The sequence below is a fragment of the Ochotona princeps genome, chromosome 18, assembly GCF_030435755.1.
Source record: "Ochotona princeps isolate mOchPri1 chromosome 18, mOchPri1.hap1, whole genome shotgun sequence".
Lineage (NCBI taxonomy): Eukaryota > Metazoa > Chordata > Mammalia > Lagomorpha > Ochotonidae > Ochotona > Ochotona princeps.
The window spans coordinates 32,010,150-32,025,358 of NC_080849.1; the positions used below are offsets into that span (position 1 = coordinate 32,010,150).

The 15,209-nt window shown below is 39.7% G+C and overlaps 1 protein-coding gene across 1 annotated transcript in view; it reads left to right on the top strand.

The window, feature by feature from the left end:
- KLHL14 (kelch like family member 14) overlaps positions 1-15,209 on the top strand; it is a 92,191-nt gene that overhangs the window by 14,769 nt on the left and 62,213 nt on the right. Inside the window, exon 2 of the mRNA XM_058677054.1 lies at positions 11,936-12,057. Within this exon, the coding sequence (XP_058533037.1) occupies positions 11,936-12,057 (122 nt within the window). The remainder of the gene's footprint in view (positions 1-11,935; positions 12,058-15,209) is intronic.

Genomic DNA, 15,209 nt, shown 5'->3' on the forward strand with positions numbered 1-15,209 from the left:
CTAGAGGCTTCAAGTATCCCAAGTGGTTTTGGGTCAGGTGGATTTTGGGCTACACTTTAAAAATCATGGGAGAAAAATGATTGGTCTTTGTTTATTTAATGCATATCTATTGAAGATCAGAGAAATAGATGGTAATTTATTTATACTTATTTAATAACTTATTTTGATACAGTTTGGGAGAAGTATAATACAAAATTAAAAGAAATCTGGTTAATTGACATGAGAAAAAAGGAAATGGCTCATGGGAACAGTTACCGGAATGACCAAACTCCAGCGGTAATAATTTATGGGGATGAAAGTTAGGTATCTACTGTTCTAGAGAATTTACACACTAGTTAAGGCTACACAGTACACTGTGTACAATTCAGCTTTCAAGAATGTGGGAAGCTTTCTCAGAATAACTGGTGTCTGTGATGACTGAAAGGGGTACTGACCCAGGGTGCCTTGACAGTATGGATCTCAGAGATTTTTGCAGATGCCCTTCTGGGACTGGGGCATTGGAGGGCCTCCCAGATGTTGCAGAGCTCTCCAGTTAAGTGTTAACTTTGGCACTAGGGCCCTCCAGGGTTGGTAAAGCGAAGAACAGAAAGAGCTAGTTCACTACTGGGAGTGAGAGAAAAAAAAAAGAGTCCTATTGCACCCACAGCAGCAGGGTTCCTCTAAGTCAGCTCCCACAAGCCACACTTCATTGTCTCCACAGCACACACCCCCTGTGCCTGCCTCACGCGCTGGATGCAGATTTCTCTCCTTCCTTTGTCCTAACCTCAGGATGATTTTGCAGACTTATTTTTTCTCTTACAAATTGCAGGCCCTTTCAGAAGGTAGCAATTGAAACTCCTGTTCTTAAAGACGAATACCAATCTGTTGACATGAATATTCCAGTAAGAGACTGGAGTAACATATTACCTTTTCTCCCAGTGTGGCCATTCCCTCAGTAACTAACTGGAAGGAGCCTGGTTGGCAGGAGGTTGCCTCCATTTCTTCTGCACCAGCTTCCTAGTTGTCCCAGGAGGAATCCCTCCCAAGAGTTAAAGTACCAGAAAAAATGGAGCTGTGGACCATGAGGTGGGACCTGGCCATTTTTCTCCCTCGGCACCATCTGCAATGACTCAACTCCTTTCTCCATTTTCGTCACCGTGTCTCAGACACTCAGAGAGACATTGTTCATGAGAAGAGTCACAGCCTTCCAAATTGACAATTTCATTATGTTGCAATGATCTTGGTTCTTTCTGCACTTTTCCCTTTGCTGCAGGTATCAGAGTCCCCTCAGGCTGGAGGTCACTCTTACCTCCTCCAAAATCAGCCAGATGGAGAAAGAGAAAGAAATGTCAGTAATGAGATTGTTTCTCAGGAGGCTGGTTGTCTAATAATTGGTGTTGTTGCCAGTTTAAATGCAGGCAGTATTGAGGAGTCCTTCACTAGGCTGGGAGAGATGCTTTATCTCAGTTCGCCACCAGGCTAGACAGAGCTTGAATGGCTCCTTAGTGGCAGACTTCATGGAACCATTCCTCCCTCTTGGACAAGAAGAGCTTTCTCCTATCACACACACAGTGGTTGTTCTTGCAACTGCTTAGCTAGCCAGTAGTTGTGTTAGCAAACCACAAGCCCTCTACAACTCTTGCAAGCAGGAGGATTAGCCTGAGAGGTGTTATAGGGACAAGGATGGGGCTGCAGGATGGGATTAATGAGCTGCTATTTCTACTGCAATGTGTGCTCTTCAGGAGAAAGGCGCTAAGCACTGTTTATTAGAATTAGGGATTATATAGGTAATCAAGCAGAGAAGACATTCAACTGCTTCTAGTTGCTGTGGGAAACTTTAATCTGGGAGGTAGAGAAAGGAGGAGAATGCTGTGAATATGAAGTTGACTAGGGAACCAAGAATGGAGTGTGAAGTTATGTCCGTTACTAAGACACTCTTCATAGTCCTGATGACTAATGATTGAAGGGCTAGGAGCTACATTTTAGGGATTCTGATTTCGACTCTAAGGATTTTTGTTTGTTCGTTTTTGTTTTGTCTGCCCCCGCCGTCATTAGCCACTGTACAGGTTTGGTGCCTAAAGGAAGCTGCCAAAAGCATGAGAAAATTACCCCATCCACACACTGGAGGATGTCATTAGGTTCTGAAACTAGGGCATATTGGGGAGAAACTGTTAGGACCCCTGAGAGCTCTAGGAGCTGGGATGAGACATCAAGCAGAAAGAAGATGGTTAATCCCAATGTTGATGCTGAAATCTTCAGTCAATATAGGGGTTCATCTCCACGGTCACACAATGGGAAACTGCAGAATTGGGAGGTAACTAAAGAGTTTCTAAAGGCCTGATTTCTTCTATTATAGTATGTCTCTGAGTGTGATTTGTTTACCAATGGCAGTATGTGAGACTATTTTGGCAGTATATGAAAAATATTTTAAAATTATTTTAGTGGCTAGCTTAGGTATTATGTTTAATATGTGTTAGAAATAAAACTACTAACTTATGAATTCTGTAGTTTCATAAATATTAATGCTTGGAACAATTTTTCTAGATATTGGTTACATGCTGGAATTGAATGGAAATGCTTATAAAAAAATGCTGAGTCCAACCTGGATTACATATTTTACACACACACACGCACACACACACGAAAGGTAGAGTTGGAGAGGGAGAGTTCTTCCACTTTTTAGCTCATTTCCTAAATGGTCACAATGCCTAGGTCTGGATAAGACTGAAGCTAAGAGCCAGGAGCTTCTTCTGGGTCTCCTACAAGGGATAGGGGCCCAAGTACTTGGGTCATCTTCCCACTGCCTTTTCAGGTGTATTAGCAGGAGGCTGGGCTGGAAGTGAAGCAGCCATGACTCAAACTGGCACCCATATGAGAGGCTGGCAGTGCAGACAGCAGATTTACCCTCTGTTCCAAAATGTTGGGCCCTACCATGAATCTTGAATTAGAATCTCTGAGAGATTCCCCCACTGTGAACCACTGTGCTAGGTTCGAATTTTTTCAGAGTATATAAGTGAGCAGTTTTAAAATAAAAATTAAACAAATCATATGGCAAAAATCATGAAGGTCCCATACTACACCACGAGTGAGTGTTAGCAAACTTTGCACTCCATCTTGGGTGGCCCCCAGTCCATGAGATAATCCTGAGTTTTAAAGAACAAAGAAAGCAAAGCAGAGATGTTCAGTAAAAATGGTGGATGGAGTGGTAGTATAACAAGAAAAGGGCTAATTACATAGGTAAGGTTAAGGTGTGGCGCTTGGTGAAAGGAACAGGTTAGACTTAGGGCCAACCAATAGCATCATCCTCTACTCAATACATGGTCCTCTGCCTCTTCCACAGTGAAGTTGGGAAGTGTAACTTTTCTTTCTCGGTTGCCTTTGACAATACCTGCAATAATCGCCACTTGACTCAGCCTTAAAATAGGTGAGAATAAATTTTGAAAAGACATGCAGAATCTACATGTCCTGGATAGCTGGATTACATGTGACTTCTACACTCTTCATTCATTCACTCTTTTCTTTTTCATGACTTCCACCCTTATCAGCCTTTATTGAGCACCTACTGTGCACTGAGTCTATTCGGCTTTTTTAGTCAGAATTAATGTGTATTGTCTTTATGTCATGATCAAACAAATCTTGAAGTAGCTTTCATCTTAGATAAATACACAATGAATATGATCACACTTCACAGTCACCACATAGCCTGACTCATGACAGAGAAAGAGGGGTGGCTACTAAGTTCTGAGGTGAACACTGAACCATTGCAGCCACACCTGCCAGTCTCAGAAGAGTTGTGTGAGGAGCCTCTAGAGAAACTTCCTGTGTGAAATGGAGACAATCAAAGCCATCACCAGGCAGTGGGAAAGGTGCCCAAGCCCCCTTTCCTCTATTCTTTCATCTGTTAAATGGGGATAATGATACTTCATGTTTACCCACCTCAGAGAGGCATTACCAGGTCTATTTAAAGTCTCTTCCAATGAAAGCTGCTGTGTAATTACCAAGCACAGCTATGATAAAGAAAACTAAATACAACAGCAAATCAGCTGGAACAAATTCTCAAGGGAATTTGCTTCTTTGGAAAATTTTAAGGAAAAGGTAGCAATTCTCATTTGAGGAGTTTAGGGATTTGTTTTTGCTGGAAGTAGAAGACAGGCTGGCTGCCTTGCCAAGCCTTCTCCTGGCCAGTGACTTGGGATCTTGCCCAGCTGATTGGTTTCCCTATGATCTAAGAAATTTCTGCCTGAAATTCCTCTTTCACATTTTCTCCACTCACAAACTCCCTTACCCCTGAAATGAATTTCAGGCTACGTATCTGCCTGTGAAAGAGAAAAAAAAGAGAGGTTATAATGTGGAGAAAGGTGAAGTTTTATACATAGTACGTAATGAGGACTTCTTTGATGGTTTCTAAGACATTGAAATAATTGATCATAAATGGCAGGGTTTGTTAAACTCATCAACAAAATACATAATTTGGGATAGTTGGAGGCAGGACCATCACCAGTACTGCTCAAAAGAAAACCAACCCAGCTCAATCAGGTTAATGAGGGCTTGGCCAGAATCAGGAGATAGTAGTAAGAATCACTACAGTTATGGACGCTCTAAAATGTACTCCTGAAAATAGGAGGTTAACAATAAAGTGAGATTTAGTGACTTGAATGTCAGAAAGTTTAGAGGTTGTCTTAACAAAAAGATTTGTTAACCAAGAGAATAAATAGGGTGAGTTTATGAATGAGATTAGGATCCTTAGCATCATAGTGGTTATATATATTTTAAACTTATGTTGTAAATGTTCTGGCAATTTGTAAACAATGTAACATATGGTATCTGAAAAGCGTCTAAGCAATAAAGATTTCAGAACACCAAAGATTAGTTTTCAGATGACTGCTTTGTAAAATTAATACTTCTGCATAACCATTATTTTTCAATTGATTATTACAAAAACTATATGGATATTTTTCATATGTAACCCAGATGTTAACTGGGGGCTTCTCAGATCTAGAAAAACTGCTACAGATCCCCATGTACCCTGTAGAAATGAAAAATCCATTGCTATGGATGAAATGTTTGTGTTCTCCTCCCCTCAGAAGTCATCCATTGAAACCCTAATCCCCTGTGTGATACTATTTAAATATAATCTTTGAGGGGTGATTGGGTCATGAGAGCCAAACCCTTGTGATGGGTTTACTGGCTTCAGAAGAGGAGACAGGCGAGAGCTTACTTTCTCTCTGCTTCTCCCTCCATTTAACCCTCCACAATGTGGCAACAAAAAGTAGAATGCCACCCTAACTAGAAACCATATCTGCTAGCTCCTTCATCTTGTACTTCTCAGCTTCCAAACTGTGTGCAATACACTTGTGCTGTTTCCTGTTGCCACCCCATCTGTAATACTTTGGTTATAGCAACCTGAACAGACTCAAACACCCATCCCGTACCCATGAATTCCGAGAGGCTTTCTGCTTTCTTGCTCACTCCCACACATGACCACCGTACTGTCACATGTGAAACTGCCCATTTACCACTTTCATAAAACATGACACTATCATGAGTTAAGTGCCCTGAAATTGCAAGGTCATGGGAAAGAGTCATAAATTCTTTCGTCTTCTCCAGCCCCACCCTATTGGATCACACTGAAAGCATCAACCTTGTTCTCCCTTTGTGACACAGAGACATTTAACTTTCGCGATGAAAGGTGCACAGAAAGTTTTTCATTTGCCAGAGAGACTGGTGCTAGGAGGCGGCTTTGGTGGTAAGGAGGAACCGTTTGTTTCCCCATCCGTTATAACTACAGACCTCTTTTAACCCTTGCTGCATTTTTGTAAGAAGAGACAGTTCTCCCCATTGCGCAATTGAGGCAGCTGAGGCTTAGAGTTGACCCAATGCCCTAAACATAAGAAATCATTGAAGGATGATTTAACTTCATACGTGGCTGATTCTTCACTTGAAATTAACTTGGAAGATGAGATGATCATCTACTGGTTTACTTTGCCACTTCAAAACTAGAGTTCTTGCAACAACTCTTTATGTTTCAAAAGAAAAAATACCGCCAAAAGATCATCCACAGAAATTCCCATGAAACCCATGATTCAGTTTCACTTCAGAGATAACAAGTTGAGATAAGATATCTGAACAATATAAATACAACTCATTATTTTCAAGTGATAAAACTTGGTTGGAGACATGGCCACCTGTTCTCAAGCCTGAAACTTACAGAAAGGAATAGCTTACATAAGTGAGGAAGATGATGAGGAGGATAATAGTGATGGTCCTGATGACAGAGAATGATGATTTAATTTTACTAATACTATTTTAAACTTTTACCTATACCATTTTATTCAATCCTCAAAACTAAGATTATACCATAGATATATTATCTCTGCTTTAAAAATAAGATTTAGAGGGCCCAGTGCGGTAGCCTAGGAGCTACCAAGATCCCATATGGGCGCCGGTTCTAATCCCATCAGCCCCACTTCCCTTCCAGCTCCTTGCTTATGGCTGGGAGAGTGGTGAAAGACTGCCCAAGACCTTGGGACCCTGACCCACGTAGGAGCCTCAGAAGAGGCTCCAGGCTTCTGGCTTCAGATTAGCTCAGCTCCAGTCATTCCAGCCACTTTGGGAGTGAATTAGTGGATGGAAGATCTTCCTTTCCGTCTCTCCTCCTCTCTTTGTATCTGACTTTCCAATAAAAATGGATAAATCTTTTTTTAAAAAAGAATAAGATTTAGAAAGGGGAAAGAGGCAAGCCCAATGTTGTTCATCTCAGAAGAACTTTAGCCAACTGTCTCAGCATAGCTTTAATGTCTACACTGTTAATAACTAGGCTGTTTTGTCTCAAGAACCATGATATTGTTATTCGATGCCTCCCCTGCAAGACAGTGCTAAATACAGTGAGGGAAAAGGAATTGATGCCACTTGTTCCAAACATCACTTGAAACATAGTAGGAACTCAGCCAACAATTGCCAAGTAATAAATGAAGCAACATGTCTAGATCAGTGGAGGAAACAGAAATGTTAAAAAAATGTAGTCAATGATGGCTATTTAAAATAGTTTTGATGATAAGAAATGTAGGATAGGGAAGCTTGGTTTGACAGTACCAGCTTGCTTTAAAACACAAACTATATTTGTATTCAGCTATAAACTGAAAAGTAATGCAGGGTTGCATTATGACCACTACACGAGTGCTGTGACTTTGGAAAACAGTCAAGGAAAAACAGTATTTTTGTCCTGTCATGTATCACCTTTATCACACAGTGAACAATTCCAAACTCCCATTTTAGAAGGAGCAGTGGCCCTCTAAGTACTCAGAGGAGACTGGGATGGATGGCATAGGAAATGAGGATTTCTAACATGAAGGAGAGAAAATCAAATCACTTCCAGTATTTGAAATGCTGGCATACCAAAACACTGGGTGCTCACTTTTTCTCCTGAAGACCTAGGTAGGTTTTTCAGTTCAGCATATGGGAAAGAGATATGTATTTGTTCAACAACTTGTAACAATTGTTACAACTGTAATAACTGGAAAACTATTACTCATTTCTAAACATATAAGAATATAGTAATTATGAAAAAGACTGTGAAAAGATTTCTACATTATGTAGGGGACTGCACCAAGAAGGTGGCCTCAAGCCTGGCTTTTGTTAGAAGCAACTGGAAGGCTATGAAGCCGTATTGAATGTAAAGGACCCATCCCAGTGAATCATAATCTCTAAAAGTTGGGAACTGAAAATCTCTGTCAATAATCTCAAATTTTTCAACCCCTCAGATGTTCCTGATAATGTACTAAACTTGGTAATCACAGAACGAACTTGCCTAGGAGGTTTCTGCTAAATATGATTTAATAATTCTCAGAACATTGGAGAATGCATACTTTCATCAAAGAATTATTAGTCATCTAAAATAAACACAATCTTAGATGCACAGTGGTAGCTCTCAAGTGCTAGCAAGCCAACGGTTTCTTTTTTAAATAGGTTAAAGCTCTCCTTATGGTCGGGCTAATGCAAACTTTTTTCATGTATCATGGAAAGGATAACTTGGCATGTTTCCCAATTATTAAAGTTCCAAATCACTGAAATATAAATAAATGAGATTTTCCTATACCTACAGCACCAGTATGATGAAAAATTTGTTTACACCAGGAGATTTTGGGTCATCCTTCAATCATTCATCCCCGTAACCAAAGTAGGTACGCACAGGCGCACACACGTACAAGCACACCCCCAAATATGACACATGGTAAATGGTGGGCAATTACTGAGATGGAACAAAGGAGACCTTCAAATTCCATTGCCTTTTTCACGTTATGTTTTCTAAGTGAGAATCTAGGAACTCAGACATCCAAATAGTATTATTAATCATGATATACTCAGTTTTTGGTTTAAATTTTGCTAATTTTTCTACCTTTAACATGCATTAAAGCTCTGGGTAAAGCTGAAATGTGGAATGAAAAGTAATATCTAAAAATATAACAAAAATAGGATGAGAACATAGTAATTTTGGCTACATTTGTTCCCTATGAAAGAAGCTTCCCCACAGCACATCCTGGCCATTGAAGGAGCTCTAAGTATTATAGTGAGGCTATATTTGTAGGTTGGGTCTAATCTAAAATCCAACCTGTAAAGCTCTGATGAGATTTTTCAGAAAAGAGTCATTAAAACTCCTTTTACCCCAGACAGTTAAGATTTTTGTAATTGTATTTTTCTAGTTCACAGGGTATGCTTTCTTACGCCATGATCTTTTCTGATTGAAATTCACCCATACCAAGTAAATAGCATGATAACCAGGGGTCCCCTATCCGATGTACATTTGTCATCATCTGTCATTATTATCATTGTAGTATTATAATTGTACATTGTAAAAAGAATGAAAGCTTTTCCACAGGAATTATTCACATGCATTACTTTCTAGAAGTAATTGAATAGTTGACATTGCATTTACATCAAAGTAAAATATGTGATGGTTTTGCTCATTTATATTATTCTTAAGAACTAAGGAATAGAGAAAAAAATTCCCATTATTTGGATCCAGGAAGGTTTATAGCTTTATGTAATATCAAATGTAAATTTTCTAGTAGTAATTATGGGAACTTTTACACTGTTCTATAAAATGGAAATTTATACCACTTTGGGCTTTTTGAAAGTCAGTGGGAAAATGGTAAATAAATGTGTTCTGTTATTTCTGCAGCTTCTCACATGCATTGTTCTATTTTGATTTCTATGCAGTTCACCTTTATACAAAGCATAACTTTAGGCTTCATTTAAAAATGAATACTCCTATTGAGGATGAGTTGGAAAATTGAGTAACACAAGTTTTACCAGCAGACTAGACCAAGTGAATACCATAACAGAATGAGTGAGTGATGATACATACACAACATTGTGAAAAATTAGGAATGGGTTTTCGTTCATAATGGCACTGCCTCAGCAAAGGAAGCATTTAATGAGAGGAGGTAGATTTCTTTACTTCCTTGTCATTCTTCATCACATTACCAGTGGACACTGGATGACTTAAAGATTTATAGAATGCTTCCTTTCATAAATGTGAATTTATGGATTTATTCATATATGAAAATTGAGGAATTGTCCCAGGTGTGCAGAACATTTCCTGTCTGCCATTGTTGAGAGGGGGTAGATTGTTACCAAATCCTATCTATGCAATGGCATACATATTGCTGGTCTCACTTCCTGCTGTCACAGGACAGACAGCAATGGCTGCTTCTTCAAAATGAGAAGATAGACTCTAGAACCCTCTTTCCATCAGTAGAGATACTCAACCCAACTCAGTGCTGGACAATCTCCAATGGGCATAATCCAGGGAAACTTAACTTGGTATTGAATGAAATAATCTTACAAATATATTAGAGCCACAAGATGATGACCCGTTGTAGTAACCAGATTTTTAAAGCAGAACAGATTGATAAAATACATTGCTTGTGTCACAATTAGCCCTTCACTGAGTTTTTCCTGTGCGTCTACCTTATTGAAATTGATTCATTTGCTCACACCTGAAGTTTGGTAGCATAGAGACATGTGATGATTTCAGGCCACAGAATCATGACTTTCAACTGACCAGATCCATCTACACAAGGTAACTCACAGCAACCAAAAGATTGTTCGCTTTCATCTTGAATTCCTTCATACATACAGAGTAGTTGATTACTTGGCCAAGATCTATAGTGAAAAGAATAGCTATCCGTTTTGTTATCATATATTTTAGAAATTACGTGGCACATGAATTCTGTTATTTCTGAATAAAGGGGTACTTACCACACACGGTTACTTTAGCTTCCTTCTAAAATCACTGCAATCATTGAAATTCTTAAAGTGCAGAGCTCTCTGCTGTTGTGATCTGCTTCTGTGCCAACTAGTGTCCTGCATACAAGGTGAGTTCAAAAGCACACTAAATTCCAGTGTTTTTTTTTCTATCACCTACATCCACACAGTGGCAAGATGAATGTTGCAAGCTATTCCATTAGTCATTTGTCTACACATGCAGCTCCCCCTATTGATAAGTCTCTAACAGACAGTTTTCTAAAATTTTCCTACTGAGATATGTACAACAATTCAATGGCATCCGAGTTTCATTAAAGGAATTCTCTCGTTCCTACCTTCAGTACAATTAACTGTATTAAGTAAACTCTCCCAGTGTTAAGTTCTTCACCAAGAAACAATGCTTCTCCACAAGGGTATATTTTGTCAAGCATCCCTGAGTCAGAACAGGCTAAGCACGTAACAATACATCCAGAGCTACACTGTGGGCTTGGTTCATATTTTAGAGCAACATTTTTGCATGCATTGACTTTTTCCTTCAATCATGGTTGTTCCATTTCTTCCACCATCACCTTGAGCCTTTCAGGTGAATTAAAAGTTCAATTACATGTAAAGCGACTGTTAAAGCAGCAGGCCCCTTGTAGGGGTCTGGGCCTCTGCTCACTGCTTCAGCGGCAAGTGTTCTCAATCCATTACTGTTCCTGAGGATTGTACATCCATCAGGTCGAGTGTGCCGGCCAGGGTGCATCTTATAGCTTTTACTGCATATGAGACATTGCAGGCCTCTTCTCAGGAACTGCCAGGCAGACTGGGAATCACAGTCACGGTTAATAGCAGCGAATTGCCAGCTCTTGATGGGTGGGTAGTCACTCCTTTCAGTGGCTGCCCCCTGGGGGAGAAGGTAGAAAAACAGAGGGAGGGAATTAGAGTGACTTTGCACAGTTGAGCAGGTTCATGCCGCTGGATCAGTGGCAAGCATTGGCAGGGCTCCACTCTGGGGAGGCTCACAACAACATCACAGTCTCATTTTTACCAATTGGTGCTGCAATATCGCCAGTGGTGCACAGGGGGAGAGCAGAGGGGAGGGTGAGCTGGGAGTAGGGAAAGGGGATGAAGGCAGAAGTCTAAGCTAAATGAAACAAACAAAAAAATCCATGTTCAAACTGGTGAACCCACCCCAGTTAGCACCGTGCTACTAATTGTACCAAACTGGTTTTTGAACCACCCTAGGTGATTAAAGAGTTGGCTCACAAACTCTCTGCATAACCTTAATTTTTTCAAGGTTCTTTGAGTGGAGAATGGCTTATAATAATGATTTTGACTAATACGATTTTTGACATGCAACTTTAATGCTTAACCTTAGTACAACTCCAGAGCATTTCATGTGTACTCAGCTGTAAAGAGTGATGATTTAAAGGGATAATATAAGAAAGAGGTCGTTCTAGAATGAACCTCTAACAAATTGCATAAAGGGAGCTTATTATTCCATGAGTATGGGGATAGGCAGCTCTTCTGATCATTTTTCTGCTTGGCTCAAAAGAAATGTTGAGACATGAATGGGAGAAGCAGCAGGAAAAAAAATGAAATAGAAATCGGCAAGCAAGGAACATTCTTTTGATGGTTATGATTTTGTTGCCTCTAAAAAGACTCTACAATAATGTGGTTGTTCATCTCCTCTTTGTTTTGGGTGAAGAATTCGTTCTAACAAGAAAATGCTGCTGTTGGTTGGAGGGTTGCCTCCTGGACCGGACCGGCTCCCCAGCAATTTGGTTCAATATTACGACGATGAAAAGAAGACGTGGAAAATACTCACAAGTGAGTGACACTTACTTATTTACTCACCTATTTATTTCAGGTTAGAGCGGTCTTGATGAGTTCGAAAACATGGTTAATCAAATTAGACATTTTATTGATTTGTTATCCTTTGGAGGTTTGTTTATGTGTTACAAGGGGATTTAGAATAAAGGACAAAATTAACATTGCAGAGGTGGCCAATTTGGTAGTTGAATGGGCCTAAATTAAAGCTGCACTTAGAATCGCTGTACTGGCTGAGGTTTCGGTGGGTGTAGAAGGATCAGAGACATCCTCTCTCTCCAAAATTCTTGGTATTTATTGTTGATTACTTAGTTGTACATTTTTCTCACATTAAATTACTTGGTTAACGCATAATCTGCATAGCTAACCTTTATTTCACTTCTTCAGTATTTCTGTTCATGACTCTTTGGCCTGTGGAAGCCAGGCCTTAGAGAAATGTCTCCTTATGTTGCTCTGTTACAATCTGGATGGACAGCTAGAGAAGTGTTCCTGGACTTACCAGAGCTGCATCAAACTGAGTTTCCAGAATGCTCCCCTCCCCCGACTATCACCTCCCTTCCTTAAAGGGTGATTGTGTTTTACAGCAAACCTATTGCCTTGGGCCCTGAGATTTGGAACTTATTGCTATATTGGTTATGATTCCCAGTCTGACTCAGTCATGGGATCAAAAACCATCGTTGCTGTGAGTGCAGCAGGCTGTGGGCACAAGTCCCCTTGTGGGCACAGTGATTGCACTGGTCAATAAAACTACATTTTAGCTGTCAAAAATCACCCAGAGCTGTAAAGATAAAATAATAAATGAACAATTTTAATCCACCTCTCAAAGCCAGACTTTTAAAAACTGACAAATGTGAATGTTAAATGTTATTATGTATGTCTTTTAAGCAGGCTTTTTTATGAGATTAAAAACAATAATTTCCTGTGTTCTTCTCGAAAGCCCTTTAAAATAATAGAAACAGAACAACAGTTTGCCCATAAGAGCAGAAGAGGAGTAAAAACGTGTGAGGTGGTGCTTGAAATAATACATTTTGGAGCTGGCTTACCCCAGCGAAACCTGCAGTAGCATTGTCCAGAAACTGCAACCAGGAGCTCCCTGGATACCACTAACAGCACCGTGACAGTAAAGCAGCAGCAGAATAGGAACAGGGAAATTAAGGAGAGGGAAGGAAGAAGCATATGTTAAAGGTACATACTAACAATTTTTATCTTCCTTTTGACAAATTAACCATCTGACTGCATGAACAACCTGTCCTTTAAAAACGTATCAAAGTCTAAAGCTAAAGTAAAACCAAACCACTTTCGGACACTTGATCCGTCAAGTCACTTACACAGATGACACATCAAGACAAGGAGAGAAAAAAGAGGCAGGACTAAAGATTCTCAAAGGAAAGCGACATAAAAACAGAACATAAATGACATGAAGACATTTGCACTGGATCTGGGTAGGAAATAGCATTCATTTACAGATCTCTCTCTGTCCCCTTCCAAAATACCAAGCTACTTCCAATTTGCCACTTGTTGGAAGCCATGATTCAGCAAAGGCAAAGATATTAACAACACATTATGAATATTACCTAAGAAAAACTTTGCCTCATTATGCTAGACTTATTTATTTGAAAGGCAAGGTAGTATACAGGGAAGGGAGGGGAGAGAGAGAGAGAGAGAGAATATGAATGAATGAATTAATGAATGAGAGATCAACCTTCCATCCACCAATTCACTGCCCAAATGGCCATAACGGCCAGAGGTCTGGACCAGGACAGACCAAGAGCCAGAGAATCCGCCTCGTCTCCCCTGTGGCAGAGAGTCAGTGTTGTACCAGCATCTGCTGCCTTCCCCTGTATGTAAGAAGTTAGACCAGAATAGGAGTCACCAGGATTTGAACTAGCATTCCAGTTGAGATGCTGGCACCACAAGCAGTGGCTAAACTTGCTCCACTACAATGCTGACTAGTCCCCACCACCTACCATGTTCATCTTAAATATTGCTCACAGATAAGTTGCTTCTCACATATATTGTCCAAACTTAAATTAATTTTAACATGAAAAGGAGATTAGTTTTTCTGGGACAGTAGTTATAGACTAGAATATAAGGTAACTGTACTTGAAGTTTTTCCATAGCCTGATTTAACTGTCTTCCTGGAGAGAAATAGTAAGAAATCATGAGTTTTGAATCAGACAGGCCTTCGTTCCAACCTAGACTATAACCTTGAGGAAGTCATAAATAATCTAACTGAAAGCTCTTTATTTTCTGAAGATAATTTGAGTTCATTTTTAATAAATCCAGTGTTTAGTATTCACACAATAAATGTCAGGAATAGTTGCTATTATTATGTCACCATCACCAATATAAGCACAAGAACTGTTCCTTTATACCCTAAAATCATCAGTCAATAAAATACTTCCTGGCCCAGTGTGATAGCCTAGTGGCTAAAGTCCTCACCTTGAACATGCTGGGATCCCATATGGGCAATTCAATGTGTAGCTATCCACTCAATTCACTTGATGTGAAAGGGAATGTATATATGTGTGTGTGCGTGTGTGTTTATATACATATATGTATGCACATATAAACGAAAAAAAAAATATATATATATGAGAATGAGATTTCCACACCATTTGAGCCATGCTCGTAATACATGAAGAAATATTTCTCATAGGAACAAGGAAATATCCAAGTCCAATAAGACATCAAAATGGCACACCTTCACACTGCTAACCTGACTTTTCAGGGAGCTGAGGGTGATCATTAATGACAGAATACAATGTTCAGGTTTGAATTCTGCTTGCCTACTGAGTGACTGTCATTATGCAAACTAACAAACTAATAGCAACCTTAAACCTGGGATCGGCCTGGCCCACCTAACCCAGGCACACAATTCTCTCCATGTCTTCATGCTCCTGTCAAAGATTCCATCCACATTCACCAATGGGAGCCACAATATTCACACACATTAGGTAACAAAGAAGAGTTAAAAGGTCCATACAAATTCCCTCTAGATCTCACACTGTTATGCTCTTTATTTTTATGAAACACTACACTAGGGCTACATCTGAGTAGTGACTGATTGAATGGCATGGAGGTGAGTAAGAGTGGAAAAATGGGTCTATTTAACATAAGGAATCAAAATTTAAAACATCAACTACCCAGTG